The 17,476-nt window shown below is 46.9% G+C and overlaps 1 protein-coding gene across 1 annotated transcript in view; it reads right to left on the reverse strand.

The window, feature by feature from the left end:
- Window positions 1–17,325, reverse strand: part of TRIP4 (thyroid hormone receptor interactor 4) — a 33,157-nt gene extending 15,832 nt beyond the window's left edge. The window contains exons 1-11 of the mRNA XM_009895560.1: window positions 17,294–17,325; window positions 16,831–16,997; window positions 16,480–16,616; window positions 12,828–13,061; window positions 11,806–11,884; window positions 9,838–9,967; window positions 9,311–9,526; window positions 8,641–8,767; window positions 7,715–7,902; window positions 6,490–6,614; window positions 5,579–5,670 (exon numbers count right to left, since the gene is read on the reverse strand). Coding sequence (XP_009893862.1) covers window positions 5,579–5,670; window positions 6,490–6,614; window positions 7,715–7,902; window positions 8,641–8,767; window positions 9,311–9,526; window positions 9,838–9,967; window positions 11,806–11,884; window positions 12,828–13,061; window positions 16,480–16,616; window positions 16,831–16,997; window positions 17,294–17,325 — 1,527 coding nt within the window. The remainder of the gene's footprint in view (window positions 1–5,578; window positions 5,671–6,489; window positions 6,615–7,714; window positions 7,903–8,640; window positions 8,768–9,310; window positions 9,527–9,837; window positions 9,968–11,805; window positions 11,885–12,827; window positions 13,062–16,479; window positions 16,617–16,830; window positions 16,998–17,293) is intronic.
- Window positions 17,326–17,476: the final 151 nt, after the last annotated feature.

The raw sequence follows: 17,476 nt of genomic DNA on the forward strand, positions 1-17,476 counted from the left end.
GGATCATTCTGGTCTTGACCGAGGCTTTTTGGGTAGCTGCCATGACGAGAAGGAAACGAGCCCAGAACACACTCCGAGGAGGTGTAAGATGTGCAAAGCTCAACTGGAAATACTGAGATTTAAGAGCCACGCAGAGGGAGCTCCGGGCACCAGCCAACCACCCGCCCTCAGCAGCAGGGCTGAATTCAGAAAGCAGCTTTTGCTTCAGTCCCCCGCAAACAAAGCAGGTGACACTCGGTACCCAGGGTGAACTTCCCTACCTGATAACAACTTCTGCTCCTAGAGCAGCTTCAATCCAAAGATCATAGCTTTGAGCAGTAAAGTCAGGCATATATAAGCTCCTACGGGGAAGCACCGCTTTTATTTTCCACATGGGAACGGATTTAACTAGTTCATGCAATAAGTAGCACAACTGGGATTAGGGCAACGTCATCTGATGTGATGCTGATTTTAATCACAAGGACATCTCTGCTCCGGTCTTCCTCTGCTCCCTGCCAGCCACTGCATACAAGATCCTGTTCTGTCATCACTTCTCACATGGCCCTGCAGATCTGCAAACCTCGTCAACAACCTCAATCAGTCTTCATAAACTGTATGCAGGGCAGAGCTGTGAGACTGACCCCTCTGAAGGGGTTATGCAAGGCCAGACTGACACGTCTGGTAATAACGCGGATAAATAACCAGTCCCTAATAATAACGCAAGCTCTCGGGGCAGGGACCTGGTCTGAGTCTGCTGGTGCAGCAGCCAGCGAAACAGGGCGTTATTGCTTGATGTTGTTTTTTGAGCACAAGTGTAAAAAAATATATTAAATGAGGATAATGATAGAAAAATACCAGCAGGGTGCCACTAACATCTTCATTAGCAACCTGAGAGAGGATGCAAACAGCAAGGAAATTAAATCTGCAGACAGTACTAAATAGGGAGAGGATGACAGCATCAAAAAGACTGAGAAATAATACAAAAGTCACAGGAGAGACAGACCAGGAAGAATCTCCCTTGCCTATGGGAACGAATGGTCACAACAGAGAGTAGAAACAAACTTCCGCGGCTGCTGAAAAAGGCAGGGCCACCATCAAAAGGCACTGAGCAAGACAGGGGACTATTTAATCTTTGGGTGGTGGGTATAATCTGCAAACGTGGCTTGCCCTGCACTTGTGAAATGATTTCTTGCGGAAAACGCAGAAGCTTCAAATATGAGTTGGGGAGGAGGAGAGGTGTGAGTCAAAGCACAGTGCCTGAAAAGAGCTCCACCGTGGCTTAATCTCCGAGAGGTCTCTGCTGCTGCATCATGTTACCGCACTTACTAATATACTGCAGATCTTTAGAAAATAGTCAATGTTTTTCGCATGCCAGAAGTGGCGAAAACACATCACCTTCCTTTCCCTCTCCCCTGAAGCGAGGAGGAGTCTTTGCACACCAAGGAACGGCTGGATTACACTGCTGACAAGGGGCTTTGGTGCTGGTGTCTGATGAACCTGGGCTGAATCATCAACGTGAGCAACAGGGATTTCCTACTCCCGGAAAGATCCAACTCGCATTTCTGAGCTGGCGCCGCATGCTTTTTCATCTTGCTGGCATTTGCAATTAAATTAATCTCAGCTTCCTTCAGATGCACTCGCTGCTCATGATAGTCCACAAACACACCCATTTCCTCAGAAACCAGCTTCAGAAGGATGCTCAGATCTCTGCATTCCATCTTACAAGCTAAGGAAACGAACACTGCATTAAGCGAGCCTGGGGAAATGGACAAAAACCACTGTAAAAAGGCAACAAATTGGGAATTATAAATAGTTTGCAATACGGGAGCAGCAAAAAGCCGGTGAGATATAAACTGGGAAGCGCTGCGGCATCGTGGCATTGAGAAGTGAGGTAAATCTCTCGCCAATGGGTCTACTAACAGCGCTCCTGGAACACACTACTCTTCCCCCAGTGTCTCTGCAGCCAAGCGGTGCCAGCAAACTGGGAGGAATTTATAGAGAACATAGCTAATTGTGAGGCTTCTCTGTGGGAAGATTAAAAGCTAGTTACCTACAGCTCAATTTCCAGAAGCTGTCACAGCCATTTTACCAACGCCTGAAGAACATATCCACAAAGGAAGAGGGGGAATTGTTAGGGAGAGAAAAGTACTTGTGAGAGACCAGAACATATTTTTCCACCAAGAAGGAGGATGAGATTCTCCATTTAAAACCAAACTGTAAGTCAGTGAATGCTACAGGAAAAAAAAAACCTACACTGGCCCCAGTGTCCTTTCCTCTTCTTTCTCTCAAGGCTTGCTCCCATACAAGGCCAAACACTCCCGCAGATTTTGGTGTATTCCAGTCCCAAAGCTCCCTCTGCTGCTCATATTCCAACCTCTCCCCATTTCGCCCATGACTGAGAAGAGACACAACCTCATCAGAAATATTCTCTTCATCTCCAGTTTCCAGGCACCCCCCTCTGTTCAAAAACCTCACAGGGTTTGGGAAAGTCAGAAGAGCACTTCACGAGAAACAGCTCCCAGCTGCTGATTACTCTCCAACTCTTCATGGCAAGAAGATGCCCATCAGTCTGGTGTGTCCTCCTCCTCCTCTGTCCCAAAGAATCCATTTATCCCATCTCACAAGGTGGTCTTGGTTCACTATCAAGCCCTACATGGGCTGATGATTCCCATAAGACCAAACCTGACTTGTACAAGGGGCAGTGGAGTACCTAGATATGAAATGGTATCAAGAACAGCCATGCTGTGCTTGGTACTAACTGCAGGCTTTCTAAGTTAATAAAACACACCCGGAGGAAAGCCACCGCTCCAGATTTTGGGCATGAAGTCGGTCACAGCATCACAGGCTCAGACCTCAGGAGGTCTCTAGTCCAACCTCCCGATCAAAGCAAGGTCGACAATGAATTCAGGCGAGGTTGCTCAAGGCTTTGTCCTGTCGGGTCTTGAAAATCCTCACGGGTAGAGACTGCACAATCCCCCTGGGCACTGCCTACTCCAGTGCTCGGCTGTCCTCACAGGGAATATTTTTTTCTTAAGTCACATTGAAACCTTCCCTTTCAATTTATGACCCTTGTCTCTCATCCTCCTGCCGCGTAACCAGCAAAGAGCCTGGCTCTGTCTCTCTATAAGCTCCTTGCAGGAATTGGAAGGTCCCTCTCCTTCCCCAGCCCCTCTTCACAGGGCACATGCTCCAACCCCCAATCATCTTGGTGGCCTCCACTGGACTCACTCTAGTTTATCAACATCTTTTTTGTGACCACAGTATTCCAGATGTGGTTTAACCAATGCTGAGCAAAGAGGAATAACAACTTCTACTGGCCGTACTGGGCCATCATGCCGCCAGCCCTCCTTGCTGCTAGGGCTCCCGTTCAGCTCACTGGCTGCCAAGATCACTCACTGGATGCCAAGATCACCAGTGCCTCCTCAGGAGAGCGGCTCCCCAGCACCGACGCAGGGGGTTAGTCCACCCCAGGTACAAGTTTTGGTGTTGGGCCTTCAGGAATATATATATCATGTCAGCCCTTTACCTCCAGCCTGCGGAGGTTCCTCTGAACGGCAGCCCTGCTGCCAAGCACACCCACTGCTGCCCCCATGAGCAGCATTCCAGAACTCATTGTGGGGCACTCCATCTCCCCCTCCAGGTCACTGCTAGAAGGATTAAACAGGAGAAGTTCAAGGAGAAAACCCTGAGGAACACCACCTGTAACCAGCTTCCAAGGAGATTACAAGGTAATCACCACTGCACTTTGAATCCAAATGACCCAGCCAGTTATCAGCCTTAGCAGTCCACCTACCCAGACTATAATGACTCATTTTGCATGCACACATGGTGTAGGAGACAAGTAAAACACATTCACCACTAACTACTGGATTGTCAAAGGTAATCATCTTAGTCAAGCATGATTTTACCCCTAGGTAAATCCACACTGGCTATTCCCAATGTTCTTCTCCTCCATGTTTCCTAAATTGACTTCCAAGAGGAACTGCTCTATGAATTTCCCAGAGACCAAAGTGAAGCTGACTGACCTGAAGTGTCCAGGATCATCCTTCCTTCCCTTTTTAAAGATGGATGCAATAGTCACCTTTCTACAGTTATGAGGGTCCTCTCTTAATCTCCATAACCTTTCCAAGGTAAGAGTGCCAACACTCTCAGCACATCTGGATGCACACCATCGACACCCCTGGACTTGTGTGGGCTGAGATTTCTCAAAAGACTCCTGATTCAATCTCCCTTCACTACAGGCAGTCCCTCTTCCCCTTGAACTCTGCCTCTAGGCACGGGATCTCTGGGACACCTTGTTGGGGAAGCCTGAGGTGAAGAAGGCCTCAGTACCTCAACCTTATCTGTGTCCCGGGTCACCAAATCACCTGCCTCGTTCAGCAAAAGGCCACTCAAACCTCCCTCGACTCCCTTGGTAGTCTTGATCCACTATAACCTCCAGCTGTCCCTCCTTTGCTGTATCAAGGGGCTCTGGACGTCCTCTCTGCAGGGTCTCCATGAAGACCCTGTGGCCCTCCTGTCTATCCTCCCTGATGGGACGGTGCTCAGCTCCTCCCAGTTCCTTCTCCTGTTGACTCGGCGCCCCAATCAGAGCACAACTCTCACCACAGAGGCCACAGTGATCTCCAGCTCCAGCAATAAGCACCAGGCGGTTCCAGCAGCCATGGACCTGGATGCCTCTGCTTGGGCCAAGCTACCCTCTCTTATACCAGAGTAGTTGATCCCGCTGGTACCACAGGGCACGGACAAGGTCCCATGGCACATCACCACCACTGCTGCAGTTTTCTCCACATTTCCACGCTGTCAAGTTTCCAGGCCCCTTCACATCCTCTACCACCCAAATCCCTGCAATAACTGCAAAGTCTCTGTTGGCTGTGCTCAGGGAGTCGTTTGCTGTGCTCCAAAAGCAGCCAAATAGGTACTTGACCCTTCCTAATCCAGAGTTCTTCCTGAGACGGGAAGATCAGCATAGTTATAGCCAGAGTAGCAAAAAAATGCTGCCCAGCTGGGCAAAACTTGGAGCAATTCTTTCTATTAGGACTCCCATGAAGTTTCAAGAGCAATCAGCGCTTCAGAAGTCACTTCAAAGTAAGATGTAAGTTCCCGAGTTTGCCAAATGAGGATGAAAACCAGAAATGTAACATTGATGCATTGCAGGTTCCCATCTTCCACAGTCCAGCCCAGCCACAGCGCTCTGGTGCACATCCGACCATGCAGCAAGGGAAGCAATGGCCACCATGAGCCCTTGCAGAATGTTCTCTCAAGCTAGGGTTGGTTTAATCAAACAGGTGTGAGTCCTTATTGAAAAGAGTCTCAGAGTATGTGAGTAACTAGTTTCAACCAAACTACCTCACTGCCAGAGGCTGACAGTGGAATTAGTCTGTGTTAGTCTGCCGCTCCCTTCCACCATTGCTGAAATGCATTTTCTCGGTACATTCTCTTTCTAGTCATACAAGACCACGTAGTAGTTGTGTCTTCTCTCATCACAGTCTAAAATCTCATTCAATTTCTTCTCTAGAGCACCTCACGAGGTGAGTTATACCACTTTAAAAGTTTGCTGGCTAACGCAAGTTTGTAAAGGTTTATTTGCTGTACTCACCTGCTCATTAAATTGCTCTTGCGATAAACAATCGGTCACATCCACACAGCCTAGGAGACACCCTGCAGGATAATCACTTGGAAATTCCACATCTGCATCAAAAGAAACATCTCTTAATCAGGCCCACATCCCCGCACACATAGCTGGGGTCTTCTAACCACCAGGCGCCTTTCCCTCCTACCATGCCCTTCTACTTTTTTGAGGCACAAGAAAACACACAGCAATTTTAACACCCTGTCATTCTTTTTGCAGCTCAGGATCTTCACCACAAGAGGACTAAGGTTGGGAAATTTAATTATATATACACCTTCCCCTGCTTAGCTTCTGAGAGAGGAACATGCAGTGCAGGAAGAGCCCCTTGCCCTGATGAGGGAGCAGACAATCCTGCTGTAAGACATTTAAACGGGGTGACGTGCAGAAACACCGCACAAAAAGGCGTACAGTGCAGCCACCAGCATCCTCCTATCCACATGAGAGAAGAACATCTTCCTGAGAACCTGCAGCTTTTCAATCCTGATTTCCCCAAGGTCAGAATATGTGAAAAGCTTTTAACATCACTGTAAACAGACTGAAGCAGAAGCCACTTCACACGCACGCAAGCACACACTCGACAGCTTGTTGCTTAAGCCAAGAACAAAACGAAGTCCTTTGCTGTCAAAAGCTATCACAGAAGTCAGGTGCAATTCAACCATGTTTGTGCTTGGAGAACGTGACCAGCTAAAGGATGGACTTAAGAGTCTGCCACCATACCCATTCAGCTGACGAAACGTAGAAAGGATGAAGAGAATTTCAAGAACAGAAGGTTAAAAAGCAAAGCAGTAATAACTGCTCAGCAGAGGGGGCTTTCTGACACTGCTCATTACGTCGCTCAATGTACCAAATAATACAAAGATCCAAGGAGAGAAGTTCACCTTTCCGGAGCAGCATTCTGTAGGTGGTCTCCAGTTCAGAGATCTCCTGAGGGGAAGGTCTTTTAGCAGTAGCTGCAATCCATAACCGCCCTCTATGAGATGTGTACCAGGTCCTGCCCTCCACCCTAGAGAACAAAGGAGAATTTAGGACTTAAATTTCAGCAGAAATCACCCACACAGACAGATTTTTCAATCAAACGTTTCACTACATAATGCCTGCTGCTAAGCTTTGCCCTCGCTATTTAAACTCACGCAACGTGTCAGCACTACAGAGAAAAGCTGAGATGGGCAAGAAATAATGCCACAAGCAGAGCATGTCCTCACTGCTTTAGAGAAACAGCAAAAAAGGACATCAATCCCCTGCAAGTACAGCAGTATGTCGGACACATGTGTAGGACAATCTGCTCATACAATTCCCTCACAAGCTCAAAAATTTACGCATAGTAAGTACGCAATCTAGGGAATAATAACAGACCACGCATCCATATGAAGCGGTCATTAGCTGCAGCTCTCAAGGATCCCAGCATGGGCACTAGGCATCCGGAGCAGCTGACAGCATCCCCAGACCACCAGGATGCAGAAGCCAGACACGTTAAAATTTACACCATCTTTAGGTTGGGAAGTGAAAAAACTTTGCTCTCTAAAATAAAAAATTCTGTGAAGGAAAGGAAAAAAAAAGGCTAAAGAAGATTCTTTGTTCTATGTTAGTGGTAGGAAAGGTGAATTAACATGCCAGGGGTGCTGGGCTGAAGGAGCTTCTCTTTGTAACCCGATTCCTAGCCCAGAAGGGGAAGGTGGTGGCAAAGGGTGGGTGTGTGTGGTTGTTTTTTTAAACAAAGCCTGGTGCCACTGTTGGCTTCTTTATGATGGACAAAAAGACCAGAAGAACATCGTTCACATTTTCATCTTATTTGCTTTTGAAATTCCAGCAAGGTACACCATGACTACAGTGCAGAAATCTCAGCCTCTCTCTAAATTTACCCACTGTGAAGAAACGTGTACCTTCCAGGTTAGCTACTCTCACGAAAAATGGATTCGCCGGCTTCTCAAACCATCACTACAGTGGATGAGGAAGCACGGCTTCCAAACCTGGAGCTATCAGTAGGTATCTGTCACTGCACAACACGAGCGAGTCCACAGAGGTCCCCTGAGGAGCACAACTTCCCATCTCGCCTACAAAGCAAGAGCTGACCAGGATACATCACAGTTCCGGCCACCCCTGTACCTTTTGATTCCTCTTATGAGCAAGGAAGCCCAAGGCTGGTGCATGCTGAGGCACCAACCATCATCTGAGATCTCCTGCAACTCTCGATCCTGAATCCGCAACCTGTTGCGCTCCGAGCCAGGCTCACTTCCAGCGTCCACGGAATGGATGGCTTTCCTGTGCGGGAGCAAACCAGTTTGGTCCACCCACTTCAGAGTGTTCAAAAGAAACAAGAAAAAGGTTAGCATCTCTCTAGGAAAAACATATATCAAGTGCAAATCCTATCTGAAGTTTTTCTGCATGTTAGGACAGAGATATTTCTCTTATTGGGATCACTTTTCCTTCCCTGCAAGCTCACTGCACTTACATGAGATACTTTGGCAGGAGGAATGGCAAGGTCATGCTCTGCTCTGTGCGGCTTTTCCTTTCTACACATCACAGCTAAACTATGGATATAAAGAATAACTCTACCTGCTGGTGTTTCAAAGCAGCCACAGGAAGACACAATTTTCAAAGCATATTCACAGCCATAAACACTCAGAACTGGGAATCATCCAACCTCCAAATGCTTCGCATGCACCAAGCATACCACAAGTAAAGTGGAATTGGAAGGGAGAGATTATGCCTCTTGGAAACTGGAAATCTGGCAGAAAAGGCATCATAAATAGAGCTGAAAAGGTGACACAACCTTAGGCTGGCTCTCAGAAATTCTTCCAAGCTCCTGAAGAGGCAGGAGACTGAAACCCAGATAAACCAAACCTCCCAAGAGCAGGGAACAGAGCAGGGCATTGGCAAACATTTTTTGTCTCCAGCTCAGATGGCTCATGAAGATCCCAGACACAGGGGAGGAATGAGTTACCACAAACATGCTAGAATTCACAATTCTTCAGCTCTACTCCCCCAAAGTTAGTCATTACTCTGGTATAAATGATTCAACCTGTACTGACCAAAGGAGCAGGCTGAAGAAGACGGGGATTCACTAAAACACCAGAATTCAGTCTCGTCTGTGCTTCTGGGCTCCCAGCTGGCTTGCTCAGTGTGCCATAATTAATGGCTTCAATGGTTTCATCCAGTCTGCAAGCACAAACAAGAGGAATGAAAATTCCCTGCTTCCCCCCACAACCTCTCCCTTCTCCCTGCACAAACACTTCTGACCCAAAGCATTTTTTACCACCTCCTCTGGCTAAACAATTTCTTTGCTAGGTACAGTCTCTCATTTGAACAGTCACTCCTCCTTACTGCAGAAACTCAGTCTGCTTTGAATTTGAGATGAATTGGTTCTGCTGAGAGAGGTCTTCTGCAACATCTCTTTCTGGGGCAGCTTTGTCTTTAACAGACGTGCCAGCTACTGAAACCCCGTGCAAGCCTCGCACAGTTGGGCTTAGGAGGGGGTCTCGGCAGAGTTGTGCTGAAAGAGATGACATGCTGCAAGCCAACAAGACCCTCAAGGAAGAAAAGGATGTAAAACTGCATCCTAGTGTCGGAAGTGCCCTTCAAGGGGTCAGCTTGCTCAGCTTTCCTTGCACTTGCTCTTACAGATTCAGCCAGAACACCACCCGTAATGATTTTGACCTCCCTGCTCTCGGGCATGCCTTCGCACTGCCAGTTCTCACTCACTTGCTGTGGTATTCAGCCAAGCTGTTGTCTTCTTCCAGAATCTGCCTGCCAGCAAAGTCGATGGTGATTTTTTTGGCAAGCCGAGAGGCGTGACGCAGCTCACGCAGCTCCTGCTCTCTCTTCTGGAGGGCCTCCCTTTCCTGCTTGGAGAGCCACTGGTTGGAGTCCGTGGCAAAGTAATCTGATTCATCATCAATGACCTGGGTTCGACGCACGCTGGTGAGAAACAACCACAACAGTAGAAGATGAGCAAAGTGGGAAAGTCACACAGCACTGCCTGCCCCAAACCTGCCTTCCTACTGGCTCCTTTCTGTTCTCTCTAGAGAGCTGGACTCTCAGGGACACAAAGCAAGGATATCCAAACGGGACCCATTTTAAGGGTCCATTCTTGTTCCACCGCCAAGGTTAAGGTGTCTGTAGCTACAGCCTAGATTTCAGAAGGAACTCTCTAACCTTTCTGTTAAAGGCAGCTTAGCCTGCCAAATATTTCATGCTACTTTGCGATAGTCTCACAGTTAGTATCTTACCTTGTCCTGTCAAATTCCAACAACTTGTCTTTGTGTTTCACAGCCATGTCCAGGCCTGCTTTGAGTCTAGCTTCTTGTCGAGGCAGTAGATCTTTGCCTATGGCATCCAAATTCGCTGAACTTTCAGCACCTGAGAGAGATAACAAATCACAGCTCAATAGTCAAGTTGTTTAAAGCCCAGTCTCGGTGGGCCTGGCTGCAGAAATGCCCTCTCAAACAAATGCTATTCAAGGAGCTAAAAGAACTTCACACCACCATCAGCACCTTTCCAAACCAGCCCTGATTTTCCCTCTAGCCCCTTTCACAGACTCCCTCCTTCAAAGAGGAGGAAGCATTTAAACACTAGTGACAACTTCTAGGTAGTATTTAGAGAGAAGGTCTTGGTCTTTGATTCTCCTTCACCCTTCCCAAACAATTTGGGCAGTCCAAATTCCACTCATGAGACACTGCAGGCCTTGAGCCCCCTCCTAAAAGCCTAATTCCCTCCTAAGTGTCGTTATCTCCTCAAAGAGACAGATCATGACAGATCACTGACAATTGCCAGTTATGCACAGAGCAAGCCCAGCCTTCTGTCTGCCCCTGTATGAGCCTCTCGAAAACAAAATCCTCCCCCGACACACCTCAGCAGGTTTTTCAGACTAGCTATTGCTAGAGACTGAGAAATCCATTCTCAACAATGACCTCTTCTTTCTTACCATTTCTGGCAAGGGGCCAAAAATCAAACAAACAAACAAACAAAAAGGCCAAAAATCAAACAAACAAACAAAAGGGGGGAAAAAAGAAAAGAAAAAAAAAAAGGTTTGCATCAAAGCCACAATGGAAGAAACCAGTGTATTTCACAGCAGACATCACGCAGGCGAATGCCTTTATTTCAGGGGAACAAAAAGGCCTGTATTTCCCTGTGGTCATCAATCCACATTTTTTCACTCCCAAGACAAATAGTTAACCACGTTTCAGCTTTCACCTACACAGGTAATGCACAAAGCAAGACCTGGCAGGGGCAGAAGGGAAAACCCATAAAATGGGTATGAAAATGGGATCCTGAAGTACAGCAGGATTTCTACAGGAAGATTATAAACAGACCGACCCTACGATCAGCTGTTACTCTCAAGGACTTACAGGCCTCCTGCCATCTCAGCAGCTCTGAAGAGAAGTTGACACTGAGACCCAGAGTAAATATTTCCCCAGTTCTTCAGCAAAGTGTATTCTTCAACCAAGAACACTGTGACCTTGGCTATAATTCAGCTAAACTCAGACAAACATCCCCACAATGCATAGGTCTTCGCTGGGAGACTGGGTATTATTTCCTCTTGCTTTCCTTGGCTCTGTTCCTATTTTTAGCTCCCAAGATAAGTGTTAGACAAGAAGAGTCATCAGAAAATATTAACCACCACCTCTCTGGACCCAGCAAATCAGATAGCAGCACTTCATCTTCAACAGCGCGCATTCCACGTGAGACTTATCCTAATTTTCAAGGACTGCTACAATGATTCAGTTCATGTGATTGATTCAGGAATGCCTAACGAGCAGCCTTGGGGCCTCTGGGTAAGGACATTACACGCTGCCATTTGACACTCACAGTTACCACCTCTGTTGAAGTCCGCAAATGCTGCCGAGTGCTTGCTGAGAGCCGCCTTCCCAGCCATCCTTTTAATGCCCACCACAGACACCATGCAGCAACGAGGACAAGTGGCTCAGTGAAGTCTGAAGCAAATAAAGTTCCCAAACTGTCCTGGCAATTTACATCCCAGAGAAACAGGTGTCAGCTCCCAAGAAGGAATTACCTTTAGACTTTGCCAGCAAATTCTTTAAAATTCTGACGAATGGATCTAGATGACTTACGCACCAGGACACAGACACTCATTCCTACACATCAAAGCAACTGTAGCACGGTAAGGCAGAGGAGGGCTCCTCCTGTTATGTAACTGATTGGATTCATTGTATTACAGGTATGTAATTGCTACTGACCTGCCATGAGCTTCTTCAGCAACTTCTGGCTCTTGTTTGAGTCCCGCTGAAGAATGTCCTGCTCTTCTTTAGTGCATACCTAAGGAAAAAAATGAAGACTTAGGAAGGCCATTATGTGCTTGACCCGCTTCAGAGCCTTGGACAACAGCTCAGGGTAAGCTGTTCAAAATGGACAAGATAGTCCACACCTCCTTCCCTTCAGTGTTATTTACACTAAGAGAATCCTGAAAGCTCATTCTTTACTAAAAGCCACCCATGAGAAATGTACAGCCTGGTCTTTCTCTGTTCTGCGGCTGGGCACACTACCAGGTGATCTCAAAAGATGAGAAATGCACTCAGAACCTCCCCGAGCAGATGAAAAATACTTAACACGGAGGTCCTCTCTCTTGGTTGGCCACTTGGAGTTAAAAATCTTTATTTTATCTTTAAAAACAGCAACCAATCTGATTGAAAACATTTTCTTCATCCAATCAATATTTTCTTCTCTCCTGAAGTTAACTTTACTTAATCTGCAGTTGTTAACTTGCCCCCTCTCCTCCAGAAGGTGTCCTTTCAAACAAATACAGGGTGTAACAGGTATCCGAAATAATGCATACCGCACAATTGCTGAACAAAGGTCAGCACACTGTCCCCAGCCATGTCTGCTGCCCCTTAGGAGGCTACCAGGCCTGTGCCCAGGATGGGGCTGAAGTCTTGCACGCATTTCGGACATTAGTCTGATTAACATGACAGCCACAGGAGACCGTTATAAATCAGGCGAGCTCCAAAGTGATGTAAATTATGAGGGAAACCCCTCCGCTCTCTGATGCGGCACATCAGAAAAGAAACACAAAGTGACTTAAAGTCACAGCACTTCTTCCCCTAGAAGGTGATGGTACAGGTTCTTTCCTGCCCAGCTTTAGAGCTTGAAGAACTTTGCTAGAAGAACTCTGAGAGGCCAATTCAGCACCAGGCCATTTCAAAGCCCTGAGCAAACTACGACACATTCAAGCATGGCAAATAAAAACCACCCTGTTACTAACCAGAGTACCACAGAACAAGCAGGGTCCGGAGCCCTCCTGCTCGCAGACAATGCGCCCGCAAACCAAGCAGTTGTTGATGAGCTTGTGCTTCTGGCCTAGGCACTCACAGGCGTGACGCCCAGGGATGAGGACGGCCAGCTTGTCTTGCCCCTCTTTGGTATACAGGCTGACATATTTGGGCTTCTTCTTAGAGGAATTGCTACTGCTGCTGACTCCACTGGTGTTCTCCTGTGCCTGAGAAGCAAAAAAATAAACATACTGTATTCACACTGAAGCAAAGGGAGAGCACCGACCCTTAAATGTGCTGGGGAGACTCAGGCAAGACTCTGCCTAACTGAAATGAAACTTGAACCAGACCCCAGGTTCAACAGAAAGACAAGTTTAGGCCTGCTAGAAAAAGTCCAAGGAATCTAAACAAAGCAAGGACATAAGGATGTTGCAGATCCACTTGTTGTTTGCTGCCTCTGCAAATTAAAATTGCATGGTTCTAGAAGGCAGGCGCGCTGTCAGCCCTCGGGACCCACGTTATCAACTGACGGGTATTTAACAGCCTCAAACAGGGGCTCAGCTATGCCCAGATTTATTTTCAAGGGCTATTTAGATTATAGCGACCCCCTGTTCGTATCTGTGAAGTCCTGTACGCACCTATCACCAGAAACAGAGCTGCTGGTGGCAACAAGACCTCTTCATTCACAGCCAGTTCACCCCCCAGCATTTTTTGTGTTTTCTACCCAGCAGAGGTTTTCCATGCACTGTGTGTTCAAGTGTTCAGCTGTAATGTAAATTCTTCTCCTCATTTCACAATTTGGCATCAGTGATTCTGTGATTCACCTCTCTGAGTTTCAATCAGGGACTGCATTGGCTCAGGCTTTGGATCGGGCTGAAGTAGAGAAACCCTCATCAGAAACAAAGCAAGATATATATGATGGCTGGATTAATAATCTAATAGTGGAATTCTGTTTTCTCCCTCAGAGCTTGCACCTTGATCAGAGAAACAAAAGGTTCCTCCTCCCACCCGGCATCTCCAGCGGGTACCAGTTGAGAAGTCAATTGTTGAGACGTTAATTGCAGGAATTAATTACAGCACAGAAATCATTCCAGAGGAACAGAACAAAGCCAACTGCTACCATTTCTCTGGCAACACTCAAAAACAGATGCTTTGAAAAGCAAGCACAACACACCCCAGGCGCAAACCTATCTCATAACATTAGATGAGACTGGTTTCAACCATGGCTTGCATGCTAGCCGTGACCAAGAAAGACCAGGGCTTATTACCCTTAGCTATTTCAGCAAGCAGCACTCCAATATAAATGCGCTCTCTGGCGTTTAGTTGTCATATCTGTGACACACTCGAAAATCCTCTTGCAGCTCAAGCACAGCTTTTCTCTCCCTCTCCTCTCCACAGTCTCTCTCGACAATAGAAAAGAGGATTTCTCAGAAGCCCTTTCCCAGAAAACCTGTTTTCATTCTCCACAGAACAACTCGCTTTCTCTGCCCGCTGCACGCCAGAGGATCACTCCTGCTCCCTGACCCACACCTCAGCTAGCATTTACTGCTTCCACGTCCTCCTACGCTGCTTTTCTCAGTGACAAGGCCGTGCTGTGGCATTAGGACACCTCTTGTCTTGACTCTTTTTACGTGCTCTCAATAGCAACAGGCTACTGGTTTAGTGACAAGTGGGTGCAGCAATTCCAGTCCCCCCAACTCCACCCAACTGGCTTTACTGCCACTGCCAGACCCAAACACTACTGTCAGGAAAAAAAAAAACAAAACCAGATAAAGCGACCTTGGTTAGCAAACCTTGGCAGAGCTTTCTCAGTTTTGGGTTTTTTTTTTCAATTAAGTTAGAAGATAACTACAAGGAAATGGAACATTACTGTCCATTTTTAACCCTCTTGTTAAAAAAATTAGGGTTTTTATCTTACAAACAAATACTTTTACAAACACTTTAAGCATTAGCAGCCTCCTTGCTACAAAAACTTCAATCTAAAAACATAAATTTAAGTTCCATTATTTATTCAGGTGCAACCCTTACTTTCTGGATCTGGATGTTGCTCAGTCAGGGTTGCACTTGGATAAATCACGGAATTTAATTTTGGGAGGTGCAACATGCTTGATGTTTATAGCGTGAAGGACTCCACTGCAAGTCAAATGACACAAGTCGAGCACACTGCACATCCACACGATTATTTCTGCAGAGCACACTCTTACACTTCAAACAGCAATGGAGCAATCTGCTGGATTTGATGCAAGCCGGCGCCGCAGCTGTGCAGCTGGGTCCGGACCTGAGGAATGAGCTTGGGTTCCCAGCAAGCAGCTCCAAGTCAAAACCCACTAAACCAGAAATAAAATCCAGAAAGTCAGCCTAGGTAATTGCAACATCATTTAACAGCAAAGATCGTCACAGTTGACACGCTGACTGTGAAAAATGGTACTGCTGAGCAAGTCTGTGGCAAAAAGTGAGGTAACATTACAGAGAAAGGCAACTATTGCTTGCTGCACAGCCTTGTGCTGCTCGAGAATAGCAGGATTTCCTGTTTTTCAGTGTTTCTATGCTCTTATTTTGCAGTTTCTTCCATTGCAGCTCAGACTGTTCAAGAATACTGCAAAAAAAGGGCTCCACAAAATCAAACAACATCTCTATCGCAACACGACAGGTGCGGGAGTGGAGCTGAACAGGAGAGGGAAACAGCCAAACCAGGGCTGCTGCTCAGCGAAGAGGCACTCGCTACAGCTCTCAGATTCCTCTACCTAATGCCCAATGCCTCCTCCCTGAAGCAGCCCAAAATATTTCAGTCACCAATTAAAGCTTTACTCAGCGTGACTGGGCAGTTTTAAACACAGCAAGAAGGAATGTTCTACCCACTTGGTGGCTTCCCTAATTCTTCAACCTTCACACCTCTGCTTTAAAAAAATACCTCTTACTACTAATTATGGTATCTACTTCCATCGTCTGCTCTCTCCTCCAGGCTTCTTTGGGGAGGAATAAAATCCATTTTGACATACTCGCTACCCGATGACTATTCTACTCTCCGTTATAGACACAAACGTACGCAATATTTCTCTCCATCCTCATATTATCTGCCCCACAGCAGTGAGAATCCCAGACACACACATAGGGTACAAGCACAAATCCACAGTCCACTGTCCAAATCCACAGTCCACTGTCCAAATCCACAGTCAGCTCTGAACAGTCCATATGTGGGAACAGCCACCCTCCTCGCTGCAACCGGGTGACCGTACAACTCATTGACAGTGCACTCGCAGTGTGGGACCCCCTGCCTATCCCAATGGCTGCCAAAGTACTTGCTCAGGTTATAGCTGCCACGCCGCATGCTATCTATGAGTGAACAAAGACACACAAATGTGTATCTCACAGCAACTGTGCTGTATATAAGACAAGACAGGGTTTGCAGGGGGAAACAAGCATTAGACTCTGCGATGTAGCTAGGAAACAGACATGCTTTCAGGTACATAACCCTCTTTGTCACGACTCTGATAATGAAGGATTCATATTTCTGAAAACTTATTTTTGCTTTCCATTCATGTCTTTTGCTAGTGCTCGATATTATCCTTCCCCGTGACCCAGGCTGAAGGTGTTCCCTCAGCACCAGGGACACACAGCCTGCCCTCGCACACCACACACACTCACCTTGGCCAGGTCGAGGGGGGTTTTTACTTCCTCTATGTGTGCACTTGGCTCAGCATACGCAGGCGTTTCCTGCTTGTTCCTTCCTTTGCGTTTACCCTTCTTCCCTTGGTCTCCAGCCCGAGGCACTTCCGAAGACTCTGGAAGCATGCGTAAGCACAAAGAAAGGTTGGGTAACCACCAGCAAGAGAAAGACGTCCCTGAACTCTGGGTGAATGAAAATTGGCTTTACACTGTCACAACATACAGAAATAGGACCAGTCACAGGCACTGGCAGCATGTAATTCTTTATGAACAGAATAACTGAGACAAGCTTATTTGAGACTTCAATTCCTTCCTCCTCATACCACTCACCATCCTTTTTCCGATACGCTGGCAAAGGCTCGGACAGCAGCTGGGAGGATTTCCGCCACCTGGCCAGCAGTTCTTCTACAAAACGACTCTTCTCCCCGTCGGTCCCCTGGATGAGGTCAATAACATACTCCCGGATCTCGTCCTCGTTTGTTATTGACAGGATGTACCTGCAAGAGAACAGGATGGAGAAAAATGGGTAAGGGGACTTTTGTTCTGAGGAAACCAATGGCCTAATCGCACAAGTATGCACTGAGCGCAACTTAGCTCTCCTCTTCAGACCAGGTTTCTGCAGAGACTATGGTAAGGAATGGGTTTATGAGTCAAATTTTGAGACAGGCACTTTAGGAAAGCCTCGTGAAGCTTTCAGACAGACACTTTGGGAAAGCCTCGTGAAGCTTTCAGACAGACACTTTGGAAAAACCCTTGCGGTTGTTTCACTGACAAAAAACAGAAGGTAAATTACCTTTCTCCCCCTGTCCCAGCACAGAGCAACATCCTCCCCAACCCTTCTGCCGAACACTAGAAAAATTCACTGAGACTCCGGTTCCCACCGACCCACATAAAAAAATCTAACCATAAACCAGCGAGCTCCTGCTTAAACACAAGGATACAGCAGGGAGCCCTTCCTCCCTCACAGACAAGAGCC

Source organism: Charadrius vociferus, unplaced genomic scaffold (assembly GCF_000708025.1).
Source record: "Charadrius vociferus isolate BGI_N301 unplaced genomic scaffold, ASM70802v2 scaffold132, whole genome shotgun sequence".
NCBI lineage: Eukaryota > Metazoa > Chordata > Aves > Charadriiformes > Charadriidae > Charadrius > Charadrius vociferus.